The 26,819-nt window shown below is 40.7% G+C and overlaps 2 protein-coding genes across 2 annotated transcripts in view; both read right to left on the reverse strand.

Annotated features, from left to right (window-relative positions):
* Positions 1-26,819, reverse strand: part of LOC125236325 (nucleoredoxin-like) — a 97,438-nt gene that overhangs the window by 42,018 nt on the left and 28,601 nt on the right. Inside the window, exons 2-3 of the mRNA XM_048143079.1 lie at positions 12,869-13,096; positions 12,524-12,633 (exon numbers count right to left, since the gene is read on the reverse strand). Of these exons, the coding sequence (XP_047999036.1) occupies positions 12,524-12,633; positions 12,869-13,096 (338 nt within the window). The remainder of the gene's footprint in view (positions 1-12,523; positions 12,634-12,868; positions 13,097-26,819) is intronic.
* Positions 15,801-25,082, reverse strand: LOC125236324. Its single transcript, XM_048143078.1, has 2 exons — positions 22,978-25,082; positions 15,801-18,050 (listed from the first exon to the last, which is right to left on the reverse strand). Exons 1-2 carry the CDS (start codon positions 24,047-24,049, stop codon positions 16,891-16,893), a joined length of 2,232 nt encoding a protein of 743 aa, XP_047999035.1. The 5' UTR covers positions 24,050-25,082; the 3' UTR covers positions 15,801-16,890.

The following is a 26,819-nucleotide window of genomic DNA, read 5'->3' on the forward strand; positions in this document are numbered from 1 at the left end:
ACATTTAGAAATGTTAATCACACTTCTGTCAACCACAAGTCAACGTTTCTACTTAAGTCCACAAAAATCACCCATGGTTGCTATAATATAAACGGATTACTTTAAAATAAAAATCATAAGTATGAAACTATACATCTAGGGAAGAAATAAAATTATTTTATTGAATAATTTTTGATTTGTTATTTTCAAGTTTATATAAATAATAAATTCTCAATTCGCTCAAAGGTTGGAAGAGATCCCTTATAGGTATAAGTTCGCCTTTGTACACCATAACTATACTGTATTTTTATGTCCTAACTTGTCTTATGTACAATAAAGTGTTCACATACATACATACATAAATTGAAATAGATATCATACACGAAAGAAAAAACGACAAGGCCCAAACGAGCGACCCAAGGTGGCCGAGCCGGGAATCGAACCCGGGTCTTCAGCTTACGCAGCTAACGTCATTACCACTAGGCCACCCGCCCGCCGTGTGGTACCCGACGAAATTTCTCTAGTGTATGTTATCTCTGATAGGCACATTTTGACCACCTCGTATAAATCTTTAAGGCCCTTTTGCACCAACCACTTAACTCAGGGTTAGTGGGCTGTCAACTGTCAAATTCCATGTAAAATGGTGGGTTAACCCTCAGGTTAACCCTCCATATTCGTTGGTGCAAGTGGCACTTAGAGGATTAGGGTATAGCGAGAGAGATGGCGGGTTCGATTCCCGGCTCAGCCACCAGGAGGCCTTGTCGTTCTTACTTTCGTGCGTGATATCTATTTCAATGCATAAGTATGAAAACGGTTATGACTTTATTTTCAAGTAAGTAATTTTTGCTGATAAACTTTTTTTCGGCATTCAATTTTGTAAGGTATGCTCCCAGCCGAAGATCAGCGCTGATGAAGAGGCACCAAAGAAAACACGTCCGTTCCATACAAGATTTATTAGCAGAGAGCGAAAATATAACCTACCCACAATCAGTCGGCGCCTAATTACTAAACTACCCACATTTGTCACAAATTTATTTCAAAAATACTTAAGTCATTATCAGTTTGCCGTTTTATTTGTGGGATATTAAATTGGACCAGGAGTGATATTTAAAAAAAACTATACTTTTATAACCTTTTCAATTTTTGAATTCGGTTAAAAAATCCGGCCAAATGAGAATCTATTTTCGCACAATTGTAAAACTAAATTATCTTTACTAGTTACCTCCAAAATACTAAATGAAATGACATCTATTGCGACTTAAGTAGTTTGCATAAATTAGTAACCCAATTCACCTAGAGATGGCGCTGTATTTTGGGCTACTTAGTACATCGTTTTCTGAAGATTTTAGGTTCATGGGGTCGGAACGGGTATGAACTAACTTAATTTGTGGTGAATAGGGCCAAAACCGACTTTTGCACGTCGATAGCAGTTTTTTTATATGTGCCATGCTAATTTTTTACACAAAAAATCTTCCAGCGGTGTGAACTTCGGGTTGTCTTTGAAAATATGTCGTTTTATTTAGTAATTTTCGCTCACCCTAACGTTGGGGTTGGGGTGAATAGGGAAAAGTGCTAGGGTTGACTTTTTTGGATTACGAACAAAACCTGACCTGTCACGAGCATATTATATTTATTTTATCAAAAAATAAGGAACTAATATGTTATGAGTAGTCGGTAATGTATTAATAAAATAAATTTATCGAAATCTAGACATATGATAACCCTAAACCAACCTTTATAGTTATATGGTGCTCTGACGCAGTGAACAAGTAAGTATGGTCACAGTATAATAAATAGTACTATCGTACAGTATGGACCCTCCCGCTCCCCACTGAATGTGCCGCCCACCCCCTCTCGGTTACCTCACAGTTACCGCCTGTCAAAAACGCGAACAGTCGACCTGTCATTTTTCACTCATACAAGCATAGTAGGCGTTCACCTACATGAGCTTAGACTGTGTGCTAGGAACGCGCGTCTTTCATATATTTGATCGCCAGTGTCCGAGGTGTGGTATGGTCGTGGGCAGTGCGGATAACGTGTCAAAATATAAGCATAGTTTGTTGCTATTTTTCATGTTTAAATAACTTCTAAACTAACGTAGTGGGTATTAAAGTAAAAGGTTCACAGTGAATATTAGCTTGCCAGACATGTGTTTAGCTATACCATTGTATTGAGTGTTGTATCATAAAGTCAAACTAGGCATTTATTACTAATTATTTACGATGTGGGGTGTCTTTGATCACTTGCATGGGGTAACATTGACCATAATGACACATAGTTGATTATTGTCTGATTATGTCACGGTACTTGTTGAGACTGATAATTTGATCTCTTCTTGTGATAAATATTGAAACAATTGCAAATAAAGTTGGTTTTTCGAAGATGGTAATTTTTATTTTTAATCAAAGTAACCCCAAAATAGCGTTAAAGAGTTGTAATATTTGACTCTGCGAACCGTTTTTTATCTTTTCTTGAGATAAAATACTTTTGTAAGGGATTACATTCGATACCATTAAAAAAATACATAGGGTATCAAAGTAACCCCAATGTCAGTTTAAATTTGATAACATCGTTTTTTTTTGCGTACATTATTTTGTTACCTTTCTAGATTTTTAGCAGGAAAAGACTAAAAAAGTTGATGGTCCCATTTTTTTCTTTCTTTGTTACGTTACATTGACCAATTATGGAATTTATACTTCTCTAACTTCTACATTTAATGGGTAAAAATACCCATTAAATTTAGAAGCTAGAGAAGTTTAAATTCCCAAATTGGTCAATGTAACCCCAGTTTACGGCAGACACCGTGAGCCTTTTCTAATAATTCTCTTTTTATTTGAAAGAAAACTCGTTACGATACTAAAATATGCAATCTGAGATAAAAAAATGCTTTTCATATAGTTACAAACTTAGTTCAGAATTTTTTTCTGTAAAACTTTTATAAATTGTTCTACCTATCAAGTTCAAAATAATTTTCCTAGAGTCTTAATAAAGTTCTGCTTTTGAGTTTTTTTCATATTTGAGACAACAGCCCTTATTGCCTGAAATACGGCGACACTGATATTTGCTTTTTCGTATTTTGATGGTATTTTGACTGCACTGTTGTATTTTTTGCCATGCTAATTTGAACCTTATCTCTGAGCGATGTTTTTTAATTTTCAGTCACGTCACAGATGTTTATGACATAACATCTAGGTATTTAGCCATTTAAAAGAAACTACAAGTGGCTTTACAGACGTGGCGACTGCAACTGGTACAGGGCCTAAGCTATAATTTAAAATTATATTGTGATTTTTATATGTATTTGTGTTTTATTTAATGCTAAGTATGAGTTTCAACATTTTCAACTCAAGAAACTGAAATTAAGAGAAGAGACTAGGAAATTGGGTAAGATCAAGAGTCTGATGCAAAAATCTATGGTAATAGCGATGGCGGTATTGGATATGATAAGATATGCGTCGATATTCCCTGTCTTCCTTTGGGTCTCTGACTCGACTGCTGCTAGCTGTACTCTATTCATTAGGTTTTTATTTTATACACATGCTTTATTTTTGTATAAACTAAATGATAAAAAAACCTAACGACCAAAAAGAATAAAGAAAATATCTGATAGTCTTTAATACAACCCGCATATACGTAATGCACAGCTCAGGCCTCTGAAGACCTGCAGGGCAATCATGGTCGCGCGATAAATGATAAAACATCGGGCCGTCCCTATCGCACTTACAAATAAAGCGATAGGGCTGATGTTTTATCATTTACGCGACCATAATTGTTTGCCTGGAGGTATCGGCCTTCACACACGTCTTTGAAAAATGTTTGCGGGGATAGGCAGGCTGACGATTTTTAATCTAAGTATAGAAAAGTAACGCAAAATGAAGTGCAAAGTAATTTGAAATACACCTAGGTAAACAATCAACTGAGTAAGGAACGTTATCTACATATTTAGGTAAATTAAAGTCACATGAGACATGGACAGAGAAGGAAAGCTAGATGACGCGTATTTTTTCTCTGTCTTCTTGTATGCTACCTTTTTTACAGTTTTAATTTCTCAAAGGAGGTCAGTAGTTGACTACAAACTCAAAATAACACTCTTGAAAAAAATTAAGGGTCACTGACCTTTCACAGTAAATTGAGGTAGTGTGAGTGAAGGGTGTTTGTGTGTGTAATGGGGTAATTTGACAGATTCTGAAAATTCTCCCTGCTCTACCCCCTCTTAAGAGAATTTTGTAGATTTGTCTTCTCTTCCAAAATAAACAGAGTTTTTGTGTAGTTGTTTGAGAGTATTCAATGGACCGAAAACAAATTAAGAGTTGCGAAAAAGATTCTAAATCCACTTCTCCTTATATCATCCGTTATGAAAGTAGATATTTTTTACTTTCCTCCCAAAGATTAAGCAAATTTAGCAACGCCTGGTAATTGATGTTCCTAAACATTTTGCTCAGACAAATTTAATTATTGCTATTATTTTTTTATCAGGCGCTATCGATATCCTGAGGTCCACTTACGGCCCAGCCACGACATTGGTCTAATGGCCCCTGTACACACATGGCCAACGGTTCCACCAGCCCTTTGTGAAACCCCTTGGCCAAGATAAGAGCCGCTGTTTACACATTGGCGAACCAATCACTTGGCATTGGCTCTTCATGAAAGATGGACGTGGAATGAAAAAATCTAGGAAATTCTTGGTCATAGACGTTGTCAGAAAAAAAATATTAAAAAATAATAACCTCGTAGTAAAATTAAATTATTTGCAATATTAACAATTTTTTGAATATTCTGATAAGAACATTTATCTTTTTTAGGAAATACATTAAACATTTGCAAGGTTATTTTATTTCCTAAAATCTACACTATTATTGGCATAGATAAACTTATTATTTTCGTAAATATATCACTACTGTCCTCTCTGACGGCTGACGACCAACTGAATGAAGCGCCAACGTGTAAACGCAGTTGGCCATTGGCGCCAAGATCCTTTTGGCCGCTGTACACACATGGCCAACAGTTCCACCAACCCCCTTGGCCATGTGTGTAGAGGGCTACTTGGCCGTAAGTTGGCAGTTGGCGCTTGCGCTTGCCGGCCAACCGATTCGTGTCGGTTTTTTGTCCACACATCAAAGGATCTTGGCGCCAATGGCCAACTGCGTTTACACGTTGGCGCTTCATTCAGTTGGTCGTCAGCCGTCAGAGAGGACAGTAGTGATATATGTATTTACGAAAATAATAAGTTTATCTATGCCAATAATAGTGTAGATTTTAGGAAATAAAATAACCTTGCAAATGTTTAATGTATTTCCTAAAAAAGATAAATGTTCTTATCAGAATATTCAAAAAATTGTTAATATTGCAAATAATTTAATTTTACTACGAGGTTATTATTTTTTAATATTTTTTTTCTGACAACGTCTATGACCAAGAATTTCCTAGATTTTTTCATTCCACGTCCATCTTTCATGAAGAGCCAATGCCAAGTGATTGGTTCGCCAATGTGTAAACAGCGGCTCTTATCTTGGCCAAGGGGTTTCACAAAGGGCTGGTGGAACCGTTGGCCATGTGTGTACAGGGGCCATTTGATGTGTGGACAAAAAACCGACACGAATCGGTTGGCCGGCAAGCGCAAGCGCCAACTGCCAACTTACGGCCAAGTAGCCCTCTACACACATGGCCAAGGGGGTTGGTGGCACTGTTGGCCATGTGTGTACAGCGGCCATAAGAGCGACAGCGGTGAGCGGCAGCCATACGTGCGAATGAAAAGTCCCATCGCTGTGTCTCGCTCCAATATATGGCCGCCGCTCACCGCTGTCGCGCTTAGACCAATGTCGTGGCTGGGCCGTTAGGCGGAATCGAGCCGCGTCCGCGAGTCCTCATACATTTGAATGCAATTCAACGCGTCGTTAATGGACGCAGTTTCATAAGAAATGCAGAAGGCAAATGAGACTCGATTCGGCGAGCCTAGTGGACGCCAGGCTTCACAAATAATACCTACTAATTCGAAGAAGACGCAGTTGTGGGCGAAAGCTAGGAAATAGGAGATTAAAAAGAAACGGGTAATTATTCTCTTTGTTAAATCTGTAGATTCCATTAAGGAGCGACGGAGTTGTTGAATATTTCATGTCCAGGCTTAGATCGTTTATTCCGGTTTATTACCTTCGTTACGGAAAATGGAATCTAGGAGAAGTATTTCTTGTGGGTTTTATTTTATGTGGATTTACCAAGACCTCTTGTTGGAGTAATTTAGATCTTGGATCATGTTATTTTGAGTAGTTAATTCGTTTTTTCGGGTATTTTCCCCAAGTCGACAACCATTCTGCGCCGTAAAACGCCAACCCAGCTACTTTTGAGTGTTTTTAGGTAGCTAAATACGTTCAAAGTTTTACCACGTTTTGCCAAGCTAGCTCTTACTCTGACTCCCTATCTAATGTTATATTAGAGTAAGCTTGCCAAACTATAGCAAGTTTCCAAACAGTTTGGCTTCGTGAGCCTCGTCGTTAGTCGAAAGATCAGTGATCAACAAGATAGCACAACTTTCCTGAATCTCAGTAAAAATAACCCCTGTGATTGTCCTCTAGTAGTAAACAACCCCAGTTCCCTAAGTACCCATTCTGAGCTTCTGAGCCGTTCTGATAAGGGCCGTCCCTTTCTTAGGGGGGTTATTATGACGCTTTCTGTGCGGCGAGAAGTCAAATGTTTTCGCTGCCAACAATGGGGCAACCAGGTCCAAGGGTGTTTTAAAGCCTGGGTGCCGATTTTTGAATGCCGACTATTCGATTTCGTGAATTTCGTTCAATAATATCTCCACTAGCGATTTAAATTCTACTAATAGGATCAAAAACGACTAGTCTTTACCACTAGATTTAACATTACTAGCCGTCCTTTTTTAAAAATAGCATTACGTCGTTTTCCACAGACTTTCGAACGGCGAATTCATGGGTTCGAGTTTCAAAAATCGGTCCCCTGACCAAAAATATATGCTACACGCCATGTTGCGGAATTTCATCAGAACTATTTTCTTCGTATACCATACATCAAAATAACAGCGCCCTCTTGACAATAATTTCTGGCCAGGCTTTAAGGACCTTAGGTCTTTACTCCTTGCAGTGACTTGAAAGAAAATATCGGAGTGGCAGCTGACTAAAAAATATCTCGAAGTCTTTCACCCTTGCATTCTATTCCCAAAAAGAGGAGGTTTTGTAACATTGTTGCCGACAATTCTTCAGCCTAATGTTATTTACTGGGGACGCTATTGCACAACACCCTGCATTTTATGATTAAGCACTGAGACTTGGCACAGGTTGTTCCTTGGGTGGCCCTGAGTAGATAAAGATCGGGAGGCATTGAGAGCCCCCCTTAATTTAGGAGGGAAGAGGGGGGGAGGGCTGGCGCCGCCGCGCTTCCTTTGAAACCATATTTCTCTAAAACTATACAAAATAGGGCATGCGATATATCATTTTCGGATAAATGAAGGACGAGGAATTCATTTTTGGAACAAAAAAATGTATTTTAGAACAAAAATACAAAATAAAATGGGAAAATCTGAAAACGAGATTTTTTTTTTATACATATTATTGCACATTTTATGAAAACTGTAACGGTTTTTTCTAAATAAAAAATATTATTTAATAGCTACATTTATCTAGTTTTAGAAAATGTATAATTTGTTATAGAAATATATTATAGGACGAGTGATAAAAAATAATTTACATCGCCCGATAGGGTGATTTGAATGCTCATTTCAATAAGTTTTGTCAATGATTTCAGGTATAATCACTATTTTTAACACACGAAAGCCGTAATCATTGTAGTTTATGGCTATTTTAGTGATTAATGTACTTAAAATAAAAAAAAATACAAAATTTTTAAAAAATATTAAAAATGTGATATTTTTTTTAACATTATCCTATTTTGTTCTTTCTACACAATATATATCTAAAAGCAATAAATATCAATAAAAAGCCACATTTATACAGTTTATAAAAATATATAGTTTGTTATATAAATATATTACGAAACGCGAGATAAAAAATAATGAAAATGAAAATTTTAATGTACATCTTACGTTGCATTATTCGATGAGGTGAGGTAAAGGTACTACCCGCTATGCAGTGGAGTTCGTCTAGTAATACAGAAATATACTTATTCTAATAACGTTTACACATGTAGGTATATCACGACCCAGTACAGAAAATTGTAAAAGTCCTATAATATAGTTTATTTTGATTGTAAAATAAAATTGCATGTGACTTATATTGCAAAAAAATGTCTTAATCACGTTCTCCTCTCCTAAAGCAGTTCTGCATGCATAGGCTTGAAGATTTTTTAGTTTACTAGCAGAATTTAGTTACTTCCTTTGGGCCCCCTTAAATCGGTTTTACCCATCCATAAAAGATAAAATAAAAATCGTCATATTCTTCCTTTCAGTATCAATGATAGTTAGTTATTGCGCAATAGTGCCATAAAAAATAAACTAGATTCGTATTAGCATTAAACATTAATGATTTTTGAACTAAGACATTGCTTTTGTACAAAGGAGAACCTCAAAAAATGGTCTGACTAGACGAAAACATGTGTATCGGGGCTAGTACTCAAGGCTCTCAAAAAGTGTAGCTATTTTGAGTTATTCAAATAAAACAACATGAATAGTCTGAATTTAATTATGTATATATCAGAACATCCACTGCATAAGCACATCAGCTCCGAACATTTAATTTAAAAAGTATTTTTTTACGGTTACACCTTACGCGGCACTGTTTTTTATTACACCTGCATCCGACAATTTCGAGGCATGTTTCTGCAGCAACAGGCAACGTTGCGGGCAAGTAGGCTCCCAAATCCCAATTGTTACAGACTTTCGTCCAGCCACAAGTAGAAAATAATGGCAAATTTTGAATTGGGTTTAGTTGACCCCATACATGGACACCTTGATATACCTATAACCCTTACAAAAATGGTGCAAGGCAGCTTTTGTCGGTGAAATGCTGTTAATTTGGCGGTCTTTTTTGGTTAATAACTATTTTCGGCACTCGTTAACCAAAGTACAGGACGCAGACCTGGAATAATAAATATGTCAAGTAAGAATTATCCATAAATTATGCAAATCATATAGATAACTACTATTTCACAAGATGTATGTATTAGGATCAGATGTATATATCTGACCTATCATATCAATCGATCATTTCATGTAATATAAATAGTTAAATTCAGACTATATAGGAGTGTGTTGTTTAATTTGAAGTACTCTAAATAACTACACTTTTTGAGAGCTTTGAGTACCTTTACCTCACCTCATCGAATCATACAAGCTGACCCGTACCGTACATCAAGATCGCCCTGCCACGTCACTTTCATTATTTTTTATCTCGCGTTTCGTAATATATTTATATAACAAACTATATATTTTTATAAACTGTATAAATGTGGCTTTTTATTTATATTGATTGCTTTTAGATATATATTGTGTAGAAAGAACAAAATAGGATAATGTTAAAAAAAATTATCACATTTTTAATATTTTTTAAAATTTTTGTATTTTTTTTTATTTTAAGTACATTAATCACTAAAATAGCCATAAACTACAATGATTACGGCTTTCGTGTGTTAAAAATAGTGATTATACCTGAAATCATTGACAAAACTTATTGAAATGAGCATTCAAATCACCCTATCGGGCGATGTAAATTATTTTTTATCACTCATCCTATAATAAATTTCTATAACAAATTATACATTTTCTAAAACTAGATAAATGTAGCTATTAAATAATATTTTTTATTTAGAAAAAACCATTACAGTTTTCATAAAATGTGCAATAATATGTATAAAAAAAAATCTCGTTTTCAGATTTTCCCATTTTATTTTGTATTTTTGTTCTAAAATACATTTTTTTTGTTCCAAAAATGAATTCCTCGTCCTTCATTTATTTGAAAACGATATATCGCATGCCCTATTTTGTATAGTTTTAGAGAAATATGGTTTCAAAGGAAGCGCGGAGGCGCCAGCCTTCCCCCCCTCCTTCCTCCTAAATTAAGGGGGGCTCTCGATGCCTCCCGATCTTTATCTACTCAGGGCCACCCAATGAACAACTGTGCCAAGTCTCAGTGCTTAATCATAAAATGCAGGGTTCCCATACAAGACATAGCAATAGCGTCCCCAGTAATTAATTTCGCAACCAATAATTTCGTTTTGCCGAATGATCAAGTGGCAAATGAAATTCGGACAAAAATTTCGACTAAAAAGCAGAGCCTTGTGGAGCGGCAGATAACGAAATTCCGATACTAAATTTTCGCGGCAGGCCTCTAAATTCATCTGTGCTGTCCTTAAGGCTGGGTTTATGAATGTTCGACTCGCTCGCACTCGCAACAACCAGGCGGGAGTGAAAGAGAAAGTATTAGACAATTTGATGAAGGGTGCCAAGCAAATTAAGGTTTATGTTTCGAAGCTCGGTACTAAAGTTAATACAGTGGAAGTTTATAGTCTTCTGTGTCGCTTAATGGCGGGCCAAGGAAATGCGATACGGGGCATTAAAGTTGAGCAATTTAAGTGGATTACATCCGTATATTATGGCCTCTCTGAACTTCGCCGATAATCGCATGCGATTTGCAATACCAACGTATTGTCATTGGTCATTAAAATCTAAAATAATAATGTTCAATCTATTATAGGGGGGCATTTTCAGAATTTGGGTCCCCCCAATTAGCGTAAGTCGTTAACAAAAATTTACTCGCTATTCTGAATGTAGATTATCGCTTAAAGTTTATGTAACTAACACACAAATAATATGTTTATTGAAATTTCATGCTTAATTATTGTCACAAAACTGACAGTGAGTTTATTTTTGTTAACAACTTACGCTAATTGGGGGGTCCCAAATTTTAAATGACAAAGTCGTATAATTTCAAAATCAACTGTGGATATTGTCGCCAGAAGTTTCTATGAGAACCTTGTAGTTGCGAAGGTCGGAAGGTCCCCTTTCTGATCTCTGGATTATTATTTGTCCTTAAGGTCAACCGGGATCAATGCGTCTTTTGAGTTTTGAAGATCTTCTATTCTTCGTGACGTTCGAAGCGTCGAGCAATATAAACATAAGTGTTACACGATTAAGTCCCGTTTAGTTCAAATATGCTTAAAAAGCGTTAAACATTGAAGTAGATTGCTTCTGAAGTGTTTTGTCCCAAGTCAGTTAAAAGTTTTGAAGTCTCGAAGAAGTCGGGTTTCAATAAAACTGTCGGTTTGTTGTTTGGAAGTTTGTTCGTCGGGGTCGTTTGTCGTTTGGTATTCTTGTTGAAGTATTTTCACTACGGACTAAGTTGCGAGACGTGGGTGATGTTATGCTAGGGTGGATCCAACTTTGTACACAAGGGAAAGAGGTCATGTTCTAGGTTCGTGACCCACCCTTGAATACGACCATGATCTTCTATTATCCGGTAAAAAGTACAAAATTTTGCAAATAATAACTAAGCTATAACCTGTAGCGGCCCACCATATAAAAAAAATTGCCAAACAAATTTGTATCAATGGTAAGTCGGTACTAGTGAACAAGGCTGAATTTATTTTGTTTAATAATCGAACGAAATTGATTCAATTTCATCGTAGGTATTTTGTCCTAGTATTAGGACATTGAACCCCAGGATCTTAAACGATGTTTCGAACGGTGACGTAATAGCCTCTATTAAGTACTGTCGTGTTTAGTTCCATCGACATCATTATCATCATTCACCTGCCCTTATCCCATTCAGTTGAAGTCGGCGCAGCATGTCTCCCGCTTCCATACCTCCCTATCATCCGTCATCTCATCATTCACTTGTTTGTTCATATCATCTCTCACACAATCCATCCACCTTTTCCTCGGTTTTCCTCTCCCGTTACTTCCTTAACATAATGCTCAATTTACCGAAAGGGTACGTATCATTGGAGACCAGTTTGAGCGTACCTATCGCTTCGCTTATGGACTGCCGACAACATTGGGCAGAGACCCAGTGCGGAGGCGATCCCGAAACAGCCTCCTGCCAAGCTGAAAATTCGCTGCCACACCGTCTTCCCAGCCCCAACTAGAACTTGTAGCAGGTAAGGCATAGAGAATGGTATTCCGCTTTGTGTGGTAGAGCACAACACAGCGGATATCATCTCGCTTGAATCTAGAGCAGAGTCCAACAGGAGAAATACCTCCGCCTTACAGAAGACCACAGCCAAATAGCAAGTCACTAGACCCTACTCAAAGTGTTATGTTCCTACCGGTGAGTAAAGCTGCCAGAGCTCAACGCGGGTGCTGTGAGCTGGAAGGAGCTACGGAACTAATTTGTTCCGTCTATTGTCCTTTGAATCGTCGGCAACCCAAACCCTTCTTAGAAGTTGTACACTCTTTTTTGCTGGATACTTAACACAGCAAAAATGAGTGTACGTACAAGATTCTATTGGGTTGGCAACGCGCATGTGACACTCCTTGAGTTGCAGGCGTCCACAGGTGACGGTGACCGCTTTCCATCAGGCGGACCGTATGCTTGTTTGCCACCGACGAAGTATAAAAAAGACTAGTAACTAAACCTACCTGTCACTAGAGACGAGTATGAGGTGTGTGTTCGCATATTTGGCGCGTCGCTTCCGAACAGCTGACAACGCTGCGCAGAGGCTGGGAGCGAAGGCGCGGCACGGTGGGCACTGTGAAAATGTCAGAGATATTAAACTAGAATGTCTAGGAAAGCGAGGCGAAACTAAAAAACCCCTGTAGGGCAGACCGAGGTGAGTTGTGACAGAGGATATAATTTACGCTAGTTGACGCGTGATTGTCGCTAGATGTCACTATAACTATGCCTATACAAATAACTTGCATTTACTGATGTATGGAGTTACAACTCTTCCCTTACTTATGCCTCTATGATACTAGGTTACTCACCCAATGCGCAGCAAAATAAAACACCCTCACACCATCTTCCAACTCCTCATACGCTTTACTCCCATCCCCTTGAAGTTGTACCCCCCTCAGCACTTCATGTAAAGGCGGTGGGGGCCAGGGGAAGCCCGAGGCAGTTGGATCGGCTAGCAGGGAAGCACGGACCGGCCGTCCCCGGATTATGAGGGTCGGGACACCCACTGCGATGCTGTATTTTTGAGTTAGCCGGCGCTGGAAAGAGAATTTTGAGGTTAGGATGTAGTTGAGAATTTTGTATAAGTCATATACGAAAGATGGCAGTCGCTTTCGTAAAACTAGTGTCTATCCCAAATCTTGGGATTAGTTGTCAAAGCGGACCCCAGGCTCCCATGAGCCGCGGCAAAATGCCGGGATAACGCAAGGATGATGATGATATACGAAAGTGGCTTAGTCTTTCGGTGATCATGGCAGTGGCTGGAATGGAACCAACGTCATCAATGTCATCAACATTATCCTCTGCTATCCTGTCACAGTATAAGGATAAATCAGTAGTTAATCTCCGGCAGCGGCGACGCGGTCGTTACTACTGCGCAAGGTCACGCAGGGTTGTACCTGTGCTACTGTCCTACTCGTAGTAACTGTGTATGGCGCTATGCTAGTACCCTACTCTTTCTACCTTTATATCTAATAAAGATTCAAGTACGTGTTTGTTTCTTAAATACTGACGAAATCGTATTTACATAAAATGTTTGAATAGATGTTTGCACAATATTTAAGTAGGTACCAAACTTTCGAGCTAGATAGATCGCAGCATCTACCTAAATGTCGTTACAGATAAATCCTTATTGATTTTAATGTATCATTCTAGCTTTAAATCTCACTTTTACGCCATTTACGTAAGCAATAATGTACCTAACACTGCAAAAATATAACAACCACTTACTTTTCTGGGTGTCTAGGAATTCTAAAGAACATTTTGACATTTCCGCATTTTGAGAACTGTTCTCCATACACCCATAAACACTACAGTAACGAAAATATGTCTTCGGTGCTGACGTCATTTTCTCCCGAACTCAACACGTCAACACAGCGCGCAAACGCGGCCCCGACTGTCCAGCCCAATACTTACCAGTTTCGCATGTATTCGGTGCATATGGAGAGTAGTTTTCGATACACCGCGCGGAGTGAAGTTTGTTAGAAGAGTTATTACTGCTTTATACTGTGATCCTGTCAAGCTGCCACTTAAGGCGCACAGAACCCGGGCATAGGCCCGGCATAGGCATAGATAGATAGATAGATTTTTATTGGTATTAATCATACACTGTCAGTTTACAATCATAAATTACAAAAAAAAATAACAATTCATTATATTCACATTACATGTTCATAAATTAATTAACAAATAATATTGTTGAAATTATATAACACAAAATTAAAACATATAAATTAATGACATTATTATTGATACAGATACAATAAAATGGGGCCTTGGACACTTCAATTTACTAGGTACTCATTCACCGAGTAGCAGGCCATGTTTGTGCAGTAGGTTTTAAACTCACGAACAAAGGTACGGTCTGCTGCAAGCATTTTAATTTTTTCAGGTATTTTATTATGTATTTTAGCGCCCATCACACCAAGGGACTTGCCAGTTTTCTGAAGCCTGTGTGTGGGTACAGCTAGCCCTGGTTTCCTCCTTGCGGAATTGACCTTTGCGATTGGAAACTCATGCAGGTTTCTTCTCACATATTTTCCTACCTCAAAAATATACAGAGAGGGCACAGTTAATATATTAAGATCAATAAAGAGTTGTTTAGCGGGCTCATCCGGTGGAACGCCGCATATTAGCCATAGGAATGAGCCGGCCGCTATGAGAATTGAGATGAGGCGCCATAAGTCTTTAGGAATAGTATATATGTAGGTGCTATGTCACTACCTAGGTACGTACGTACTTAATGAATGCAATCATCATTTCAAATTGTGATCAGCCATGACCAAATTGTGCTCTATACGGTGGGATATTGCGTACATCTAACCATATTCCGAACACGGCAGTTTTATAACTATGAATGGTCGTATCAAAACCAGTTGGTAAAAAGAACAAAAAGTTTCAATTGGAACCGGTCGCCCATTTCTTATTTTAAGGCACTTACGTCATTCTTAAAGCTTAAGATAGCTTTTCCTATAAACAATACATTTTGCGTTACGCCATTGTCGTACAACGCATCATTTACGTACAGATACAAAATGGCGTATGCGCCATTGCAAACCTATTGTCTTACATCCGTTTTAAATCTAAGTAAATGTTAAATTATTTAGTATGCTGTACAGTTCTGGGGTTACGTGATACTCATAACCGTTCAGGGGAAATATTTGTGACTTTCAATCTTAGAAGGACCCTTGGTATGTTTTCACATTATCCGATCCGATATCGGAATTCAATGGAAAAAATCCAAAATGGCGCCTGTAATGTGTAAGAGATATGGGTCCTACGTCCGATATCGGATCGGATGATGTGAAGACGCACTTATACTTTAAGTTCAACATATTTTCATTTGAAATTTCATAAGCAATTAGCCTTTATTGTATTGCTTCAGTCAGAAGCATATGGACCCTTTTGAGTTGGAAAGTCACATTTGTTTACGAAAAATACAGAGTGACTGTGGCTACGTGATCAGAAATCGAGTGAACTGTAATTGAGCGTGTAGGTTGGTAGTTACATGTTGGTTTTATATCCAAGTATAGGTATGTCAGGCGAAATATTTTGTTTATGGAAGATACAGGGTGACAGCGGGGACGTGATCAGAAATAGAATAAACGGTAATTGAGAATGTAAAGTTACATTTGTGATGGTCGTCGCAGAGGACGAGCCACACATATCCTTCAGCCTGAGGGGCCTTGTGAAGGTTTCCAAGCTAACTCAGGGTAGGGAGGATGAGCTGATAAGAAACACCACTTAAAAGTAACAAACTGGCGTCTTACGCGCCTTTTATTTATAAAGAACTCTTAGGTCTAATTACACTGGTTTCGCTCCAGACGGGAGCGAGCTATATCCAACTATATATATGAATATGATACGTATATGTGATAACCCGAGGTTTGGCAGCGTGCCCTGGAAATAGTGGATAACGGAACGTTCCCCGGGGAACAAGGTCGGGAATAAACCGTCCTGGCTAGCTACGCGGGCTTCCACGCGGCCGGGATAGGTCTACGGTGGGAACGGTACTGGGGATAACCACCCTGGCTGACTACGCGGGCTTCCACGCGGCCGGGAGAGGTTATACTACGGGGGAACGGTGCTGGGGATGACCACCCTGGCTGACTACGCGGGCTTCCACGCGGCCGGGAGAGGTTATACTACGGGGGGAAGGAGGGGGGAAGTCTCCTGGCTAACTACGCGGGGCGCCACGCGGCCGGGAGACTTATACCTAGGGACACTTGGGGCGAACGCGGGCTTCCACGCCGCCACACCAAGCGGAGGAGCCGTTGTGCCTTGCTCGGGCTCAGCACAGCGACTGCCGGTCGGTCCGCGCTCCGCGCGGTTATATAGGCGTGCGGCGTCGGCGGGGCACGGTGGGGTGTGTAGCCGGAGTAGTCTGCTCGTCGCGCGTCGCGCTACACCGCTCCGGATGCCGTCCGTTGTGACGATGCCGGGTCGTCACAGTGCCTCCCCCGACGAGGAGATTTTTGCCTAGGGTAAAAATCACCGTTAATGAAACTGGTTAGGTGTACCCCTTGCTGGTACTTATAATACTAATTTGGGTATTGCAACGCCAAATAGTTATATTTACTTAATTATTTAATTGAAATAAGTATGTATCTACTGTTCCATTCTGGTATTTATTTATTTACGGATTAGGGTTAATTATTTTCTTAGCTTTATGTATTCTGGAATATTACCTACTTTAATAAAATCTACCGGGGAGAAAAGAAAAATAATAAACTGGTCAAATCTTCGGTATCTTATCTACGGAAGTAAATGAAAGAAAGTGAAAATAAAATATAATATATAAAATAAAACAAAACCGTTCTTGGTTTATTTTTTCTTATTTGCGGAATTCGCTTTTCCTTTTATTGCCTTTCTCTTGGCTTTTGTTTAGTTCGGATAAGTAGTCTGCAGTCCTGCGCCGCCTCGACCACTTCTTCTTTTTCCTTTTCGTTGCGCGATTCGTTCTGTCGGCGCCGGTCGCTGCTAATCGGTTCAGTGATCCATGTCGGTCTATTTCTTTATGTAGGCCGTGTCTTGGGCCTGATACCCATCGAGGTCCCCTATCGGTCGGTTGTCCGCTTCGACCTGTACCTCGATGTGGGGTTCCGGGCGGGCCTGGGTTTCGGTGTCGGGTTGGGTTCGTACTTCCGCGCAATGCCTCAGTATCCCGCCTCCGTCGATTAATATGTCTCCCTCGATCACCTGGCGGCTCTAGTATTGCCGCTGTACGGTCTTCCTCCGGGTTCCAGTTGACGGGAGTTGAGGTCTTGGCGCTAGTCCGGTGCTCTGGTCTGTTTTTTGATCTCCGGTGCTCGGGTCTGGTTACTTTCTTGTAAAGCTTGCCATCTTTGACGCAGCATTCCTGTGGCTGGTCCGCGGCGTTTCCTATTTCTGTGTGTTTTCTGTCGCACAAATTATGTTCTTCTGCTGTACATATAAGGTTTCTGGATAGTTCGTCCGCGATATGGTTATGTTTCCCACTCCGGACCGGTGAACTGTACGGGCTATCGGATTTCTGAATTATACCTTGATTCAGAGCATCTTTCACATATGTACTTCTGATCTCTCGTTGTGTGGGGTTCCTTGGGTAGTACTTCTTAGTGTATTCCAGTTCCGGTGTATTTTCTTTGCGTGATGCGCTTTGTGTACTCCCGTTTCCGCCAGTGCCTTGGCTTTCTCGAGGGGAAGCGCTTGCGGCCAACGTGATGGTCATACCGATGCGTCGCAGAACATCCATACCTATGATTATCCACGATGCTGAGGGCAGTACTCGAACCCAGTGTTTGATTCGTATGCCCTTTATTTGTATGTCTACCAACACTTTAGTGTTCACTTGCGCTCTTCCGCCGTTTGCGAGTGTCACTTCTCTGTGAACCTCTTCCTGCACCGCGCCGTTCTCCATACACTCCCTGTATGTCTGTTGGTTTATGTACGTGTTTGTAGAACCCGTATCCACCAGGCAGCGGTATTCTTTAGCCATGAACCTCACACGTTCGTATATAGTTCGTATATTCAGTCCGGTCCAAGCAGTTGCCGAGCGCAGTCGTGTACGAGTATTATCGCTACGCGCGAAGGGTCATTGAACCCACGAATCGAGTCGAGCTATTTCGTGATGGAAAAAATGTGTCTTGTGAAATGTACTCAGTGTAATATTGTAATAAATGAGGTGTTAACATTTATTAGAAACAAAATTGATGTGATGAATGATGAAAGCTTGATACAAATTTGTACGTCGGCGTTCAGTGACGTTGAAATTAAGAATGCAAAAACTTTGCTATTCCAATCGGTGCCGAACAGCGACCGTTTAATTACGAGAAAAAATAAAGGAAAGTCAACTAGAGACATGGAGGATATTGTGAGACTGTTAAGAAAAGCTCATGTGGACAGTTTACCCATTTTCGTGGCAAAAGACTTACATAGGCTTCCGCCTGTTTATTTTGACCACATAGACTGTACACGCTTGCTCAAGGACATTCTCGTGATGCAGCAAGAAATTATCCACATCAAGGAGAACTTTGCTACTCGAGAACAAGTGAAAAGCATAGAAAATGAGGTTAAAAACTTTAAGCAACTTAGTAGCCCTCAACCACAGCCCCGACCACATACCCCCGAGCAGGAGAGGTTTGATTGCAACGTTAATTTGCGAAGAGGAGGTTTTGTTTTTAGAGACAGTTTTGTGAATAATAGCGGGCCGATAGGTCTACAGCATTTAACTTCACCGTTAAGGTCAATGGACGACGTCAACAGCCGGCAAGGTGGCTCGCTCGAACATGCAGCACAATCGCATACGGCTATCTCACCTACATCGTCATCGGTACGGAGGTCATCGAACTGTGAGCGGCCGAGCGATAGCGATCTGTTGGAATCTTCCGTCCCGCTCGCACGCGCGGAGGAAGTCAGTCGCGCTATTTCTCCTGTACACGCATCGCACGAAGCACCCCGAGTGCATACGCACGTGGAGGCCACAACTGCGGTTTCGAACAGTGCGAAATCAACTCAGGCGCCGATTGAGGCCCGCTTACACGCGCTGTCGGCCAGCTGTTCGGACGATAACGACGGTTCAACGCATATGCACCGTATTAATGACGTGAGAGAGTCCAATTTACCGATGAAATCTATGGCGGAGGTTGTCAAGGACGGCGTTTGGAAACAGTCTCAAAATAAAGACGACGAGTATGTGAAAGGTCAAATGTACCGACTTAGAAATCAATTTATTGGAAATCGTGGTAGGGCTAACCCTGGTGCGAACTGTAAGTTTAAGGCGGCAGAAGTAAAAGTCCCGTTTTATATCTACAACGTGGACGAGGGAGCTTCCGAAAAGGATATTGCCGATTTCGTTTTCAGTAAAACGAGAGTTACGATAAGACCTCAGAAAATACGAATGAGACAGACTAAGGGATATGAAGCGTACAAATTCTTTATACCGGAAAATAAGCTAGCAGTTTTTATGAATGAACAACTGTGGCCGAGCGGTGTCGCTTTCCGTCAGTATATCAGGATTGACAAGAAAGGTGATAATCGCGTGTCTTATCTGCGTGCCTCGAGTGATAAGAACTTCTCCGAGCCTAATCAGTGAAATTAGTAAATAATACCTAGATTTCTTTTGGGGATAGCTTTTTAGGAGAATTGCTTTTTACAGTTATAGCTTTTTATGATAATTGCTTTTATGGGAATGGCACGAAACGCTAGTACTATAACGTTAGTAAGCTTTAATTGCAAAGGTATTATAAGATCAGTTGAATGTGTAAGAAATATTTGTCGCACGGCAGATATTATTGCTATCCAGGAGTCGTGGATAATGCCGCATGATTTGGGCTTTTTTGGAACCATAAGTAATGAGTTTTCATTTACCGGTAAGTCTGCGATCGACACGTCTAAGGAAATTTTGAGGGGCAGACCATATGGAGGTGTAGCTATTCTATGGCGGAAGGCAGTGTTCCCGTGTGTGTCTGTAATAGAATGTCGTAGTGTGCGTCTGTGCGCGATTAAAATCGATATTGGGGACCGATCGGTGTTGTTATTCTCCGTATACATGCCTACAGACTCAGCAATTAATGTTGTGGAATTCACGGAATGCTTAGGCGAAGTGGCGGCAATTGTCGAGAATAGTAACGTTGACTCGGTGTTCGTACTCGGTGACTTCAATGCTCACCCGGGCGAGCTATTCTCAAATGAGCTATTGAACTTTTGTGTTGAACAGGATTGGTCGTGTGTCGACATGGATCTGCTCCCAAGCAACTCGTTTACTTTTATCAGTGATGCCCATGGTTGCAAGCGCTGGTTGGATCACTGTGTAGTAACTCACGCCGCCAGGCAGTCAGTGATCAATGTATCGGTGCTACATAATACCTATTGGTCGGATCATTTACCTTTGGCCATAGAATGTGACTTAGACTATATTAAACCTTCTATACCGACGCCTGTGGTCATGACTGATAGGGTAAAATGGGGTGTCAGGGACGAGGTACAGATAGAAAAATATCATGACTTCTGTAATATAAGATTAAGTAAAATACATTGTCCACGAGAACTTAGTAACTGTGTTCATAAGTTATGTGATAACGAGAATCATAAGGCGCTGGTGAATAATATGTACAAAAACATTGTAAATATACTTAAAGCGGGAGCGGAGCATAGTTATGTGGAACCGAGACGAAGGAAACACAAATATGTTGCGGGCTGGAATAAGCATGTGTCCGACGCGCATAGGATGGCCAGAGTCTATTATTTAAACTGGATAGATTACGGAAAACCTATGGCAGGACCCGTATATAACCAAATGCGCGAATCGCGTCGGGTTTTTAAGTCTAAATTAAAATTCTGCCAAAATAATCAAAAACAAATTAAATTAGACATAATTGCAAAACACCACTATAAGAAAGACTTCAGTAAGTTTTGGAAGGAGACTAGTAAATTAAACCCAAAGTCTGGCCTACCGGTGAGCGTCAGCGGCCTACATGATCCTGTAAGCATAGCCAACGCCTTTAAAAACCATTTCAGAGTGGAATCTCCTTTGGGGCCCACTGAGCTTACGCCTGAGTTTGATAGTCGGGAGGATGAGAATCTGGTCAATTTCTCTGCCGAAGAAGTGGCTCGTATAGTTAAAAATATGGTTAGAGGTAAATCTCCGGGGCATGACAACATCAGCATTGAGCACCTGAAATATGCGGGAAGCCATCTACCGAGGGCGTTGGCCATGTTTTATAGTCTTTGTGTTCGACATAGCTATCTTCCGGAAGAGTTGATGTACACTGTTGTGGTTCCAATAATTAAAAATAAAACTGGAGATGCATCAGATGTGACCAACTACCGGCCTATCTCACTAGCAACCACCATTGCCAAGGTGCTGGACGCTCTGCTTGATAGGCAGCTGGACAAGCACATTCAATTACATGACGCGCAATTTGGCTTTAGGCCGGGCCTCTCCACTGAGAGTGCTGTCTACTGCCTCAAGCAGACCGTACAGTACTATACCTCCAGGAAGACGCCGGTGTTTGCATGCTTTCTGGATCTCTCCAAGGCCTTTGACCTAGTGTCATACAAAATTCTTTGGCAGAAGATGCAGAGCAGCGTCGGTCTTCCTGGTGAGGTGATCTCCCTGCTTAAATATTGGTACCATCAACAGAAGAATTGCGTGAGATGGGCTGGTAGGGATTCCGAGGAGTACGGGCTGGAGTGTGGGGTCAGGCAGGGGGGGATAACGTCTCCAAGGCTGTTCAACCTGTACGTCAACGGATTGATTGAGGAGTTAAGTAGCACCAATGTCGGATGTTCGGTTGATGGTGTTTGCATGAACAACTTCAGCTATGCAGACGACATGGTGCTGCTTGCACCTTCTCTGGGTGCTTTGCAAACCCTAATCGGTGTCTGTGAGAGATACGCAGGGAGCCATGGACTCAGATACAATGCCAGCAAAAGTGAATTTCTGATTTTCAAGGCTGGTACAAAAACGTATGAGACCCTGCCACCAATTACTCTATGTGGCACTAACCTGAACAGAGTCACGCATTTTAAGTATCTGGGTCATTGGGTCACTGAGGATCTCTCTGACAATATGGACATCGAGAGGGAGAGACGAGCGTTGTCCGTCCGTTGCAATATGTTGGCACGTAGGTTTTCAGGATGCACGAAGGGAGTCAAGGTTACTCTTTTTAGGGCATACTGCCAGTGCTTCTATACATGTAACCTATGGGTCAATTATACGCAGAGGACGTACAGCGCTCTTCGAGTGCAATATAACAACGCCTTTAGGATGTTGCTCGGTCTTCCACGTTGGTGCAGTGGATCAGGAATGTTTGCGGAGGCAAGCGTGGACGGCTTCCATGCGATTATAAGAAAACGCTGTGCCTCTCTGCTCAATAGGTTAAAAGGGAGCCCGAGCAGTATCCTGAGAGTGTTTGCCCGGAGGTGGGATTCACCAATGATGCGAAGATGGATCGGTCTGCACTCCAGTCTTGTAAATTATGATTATTAATAATAATATATAGCTTGATTTGATTATATTTCTATTGCCTAATTATTTATTCTATAATCCAGTTATATTTTTAATTTAATACATTGCATGTTGTTAAAATTTATTCCTAATTGTGTAAATAATATAATATATATAATTATAATTCTATTTTTTATTGGAATAATTGTGCTTATATAATTAATTTATGAGAGACATGTAACCTAATTTGGACATTGCCAGTAGCTTCTAATATTTAATTTCAACTTCTTTTTATTTTATTTTATTTTGTTATTAAGTACTTATTTTTTATAATTTTTGACATGTTTCCCATAATTTAATTAATTCTTTATTGTTAATGTGCGTTATTTGATGTTTATTTTAATCTCTAAATTGTATAGATCCTTAGTTATTTTGTCACCCATTGTATGAGCCATGTTGCTTGATTCAAATAAATAAATAAAAAATAAAAAAATATACGGTTGTCTTCTCGGTCACCCGCGGCTCCTGCGGATTCATTTTTCCCCCATTGTTTCTTCTTGCAGCAATTCTTGCTTAGTGTCCCCATTTTTCCACATATGCTGCAGAATAGCCTTCCTTTTGACCGACATTCACTTGCTGCATGTCCTGGCTTTCCACATGACCAGCAACACGTGTCTGTGTCGTATTTGGGGTTTATTTTCTCTTCTATGTCTGGTTCGGTACCCCTTCTCTGTAGTCGGCGTCTATTCACGGAGTCTTCCGTCGGCGGTGACCATCCTTGGTCTGTCTGCGGAGCCGTGTCTTCCTCTTCCTGCGGTTTGTCCCTCATAAACCGGTTATCATACGGGTATATTATATTTTCATATTCGGAAGTAAGCTGTAGTAAACCTGGTAGGTCCTTGAAGTCCTGCTTCTTGACGTAAAGTTTATAATTTTTCTGCATGTTTTCGTATATTCGGTGTAGTTTCTCTTTCTCGGACAGGTTTCCATAACGTCTCATTAAAGTTTGTAAATCGGTGAGATAATCGGTGAAGTTTTCTTTATACTTCTGTTTTCTGGACATTATACTCGCGATCAAGTTATCTTCATAATTAGCGGGGAAATAGTATAGTTTAAATAACTCTATGAACTCTTCCCATGAGTTCCACGTGTCCACGTTGTTCCTATACCAGAGTAAGGCCTTCCCTTGCAGTATCCGGGGTAACGCGAGCAGGACATCCTCCTTTGCTATCTCGCTAGCCGAAATTAGCTCTTCTATTCTCTCTATGAATTCGACCGCGCTGTCACCGGGTTTGAAGGTAAGGTTCCACTCCTTTATTATTTTCCCTATGATCTTCGGTCGACTCATTTTTCCGGGCTGGTCCATCTCTGCGTTATGCTTCTTATCTGGTGTTTTGAACTCGTCAGGTTTATTTCCCTCGGCTTCGGCGGTCTGGTGGTTAACGGCGTCTACCAGTAACTTTCTCAACTGATCCACTGTTAACCCTTCGGTCTCTATGTTCCTTTCCTCAGCTGCTTTAACTAGCTCTGGCCTCTTCAACTGGTAAATCCAGGCTGTTGACATTATGACGGTCTGGTGCGGTCGGCGCGTCGGGATACTTACGCTCGACTTTCGGTATCGGTACGGACGGATTGACTACCTACGGTTGCCGGCGTAATGCGGCTAAGTCTCGGTATTAATGTTTCTAAGCGGGTGGGTGGGACGCGTCGAGTGCACGCCCTAGCCTATCAGAATCCTCCTGAGCTAACGAAACTCCTAGTGAGTTTTAAAGTTGGGCGCCAAATGTGATGGTCGTCGCAGAGGGCGAGCCACACATATCCTTCAGCCTGAGGGGCCTTGTGAAGGTTTCCAAGCTAACTCAGGGTAGGGAGGATGAGCTGATAAGAAACACCACTTAAAAGTAACAAACTGGCGTCTTACGCGCCTTTTATTTATAAAGAACTCTTAGGTCTAATTACACTGGTTTCGCTCCAGACGGGAGCGAGCTATATCCAACTATATATATGAATATGATACGTATATGTGATAACCCGAGGTTTGGCAGCGTGCCCTGGAAATAGTGGATAACGGAACGTTCCCCGGGGAACAAGGTCGGGAATAAACCGTCCTGGCTAGCTACGCGGGCTTCCACGCGGCCGGGATAGGTCTACGGTGGGAACGGTACTGGGGATAACCACCCTGGCTGACTACGCGGGCTTCCACGCGGCCGGGAGAGGTTATACTACGGGGGAACGGTGCTGGGGATGACCACCCTGGCTGACTACGCGGGCTTCCACGCGGCCGGGAGAGGTTATACTACGGGGGAAGGAGGGGGGAAGTCTCCTGGCTAACTACGCGGGGCGCCACGCGGCCGGGAGACTTATACCTAGGGACACTTGGGGCGAACGCGGGCTTCCACGCCGCCACACCAAGCGGAGGAGCCGTTGTGCCTTGCTCGGGCTCAGCACAGCGACTGCCGGTCGGTCCGCGCTCCGCGCGGTTATATAGGCGTGCGGCGTCGGCGGGGCACGGTGGGGTGTGTAGCCGGAGTAGTCTGCTCGTCGCGCGTCGCGCTACACCGCTCCGGATGCCGTCCGTTGTGACGATGCCGGGTCGTCACACATTAAATGTCAGTTTGAACATTTATTTGTGTGATGAGCACAGATATTTGTTCCTGAGTCATGGATGTTTTCTATGTATATAAGTATTTATATATTTATTATATATATCGTTGTCTGAGTACCCACAACATTCTTACACAGTCAATCTGTGTAAGAATGTCCTTATAATATTTATTATTTATTTACTCGTCATAATCTTCATTCGGCATGTTTAAATCCATTTTTTTCGTATTTTTTCGTAGTCTTAGGTACTACCAACTTAGAATATGACCAAATAAGAAATGACGAAAACCGATTGAGTCGAAATAAGAGAAAGGTCAACAACTCATTATGGTCAAAGACGATAATGACTGCAGAGTAAGTTGACAAATGAAGAATACGCAAGCAGAATCGGACTAATTTAGGAACGTGACGAAAAACGAACGTGTCGACCCAAGTGTATACCAAATTTTTAAATTTCAGAAATGGAATAGCTATGAGTTCAGCAGTCTTATAATGTGCACGTGGATACCTACTATCCATGTTAAAATATGGAGTTACTTTCGAGTTTGAAATATTTTTATACATAGTTTAGGTGTCTACGAATATGATCCCTTCAAATCAGTAGGCGTAAATATGATTGTGTACATGTGTCAGAAAGTCTAAATGTTTTCCGCACGCCAGACATGAGGGAGACACGTCATATGAACTCATATGGGGAGGGGAGATTCTCGTCCGTACCTAAATACAAACAAGTGCGAAAATATAGGTGCGTTCCAGTTGCTGTTGACTATTCCTACAACACGTCATAGTAATATTCTTTTGTATGCGGTTTAGGGTTTGCTCCCGGGAAATACCGGTACCGAAAGTACCGGGAATTCCCGGGACTTTTGGCCAAGCAAAGAACCGGGAAATCAACTTGAAAAATCCCGGTACTTTTGGTACTTTCGGGAAATACTTTTTAGTGACATTTTTTGCTACAAAATGTATTTATTTCTGTTTATATTATTTAACACGTTAAACGCCAATGTAAATTTTGATTACTTTCGTTTGAGCCGCGTTGGTCACCGGCGACCGGCACTAACACTCTCTGTTTAAGCCATGGGGGTCACCGGTGACCGCGATGTAGGTTCATCTTTGATCGGCTGTTTTGAACTCACGGACACTATTATATGGGAAAACTCTATTTGACATATACGGCGTGACCTCATGGAATAGTTTGCACGCTTTGGTTCTCGTTTGTACCTATTGATAGACGAGATAGAGCCAGTGCATTCCAATTGGAATGTATCCATTGGTTATTGTAATAAAAACAATATTATATTGTTAGTAAGCATTAATAACCCGACTTATTTTTTACTAAGAAATTAAATAAAACACAAAACTTATGAAACGAACAATTTAAAAGTTCAATTTAATATAATACACATACTCTATAAATCTGCTTGCCCTAGCCGGACCTTCTTTTTTAGCCAATCTATGAGCTACTCTTCTAGCTCTTGGAGCAGGACTAGCAGGAGGCTGTATTGTATTTTATTATTCATATTATCACCATAACACTATTATATCTAAATCATATGTACTAAACACAGTCACAAAATGATATGGTCAGATGATTGAGGTGTCATCTTTTCTACAAGAAAGTCCAAGACTAACTGACTTACACAGTTTTGTAGGGAATATAAATACAAAATATTCAATTGAAAAACGTTTACGAGTGTAAAAAATAAGAGCAGTAATAAAAGATAAACGCT

The sequence above is a fragment of the Leguminivora glycinivorella genome, chromosome 19, assembly GCF_023078275.1.
Source record: "Leguminivora glycinivorella isolate SPB_JAAS2020 chromosome 19, LegGlyc_1.1, whole genome shotgun sequence".
Classification (NCBI taxonomy): Eukaryota; Metazoa; Arthropoda; class Insecta; order Lepidoptera; family Tortricidae; genus Leguminivora; species Leguminivora glycinivorella.

Bases quoted from the DNA above. Each gene is read 5' to 3' on its own strand.
- LOC125236324 (XM_048143078.1), bottom strand. From the start codon at position 24,049: ATGTCAACAGCCTGGATTTACCAGTTGAAGAGGCCAGAGCTAGTTAAA. The intron at 18,051-22,977 runs TTTTTTATTTTT...TACGAACTATAT, and splicing joins CCGAGAAGACAACCGTATAT to ACGAACGTGTGAGGTTCATG.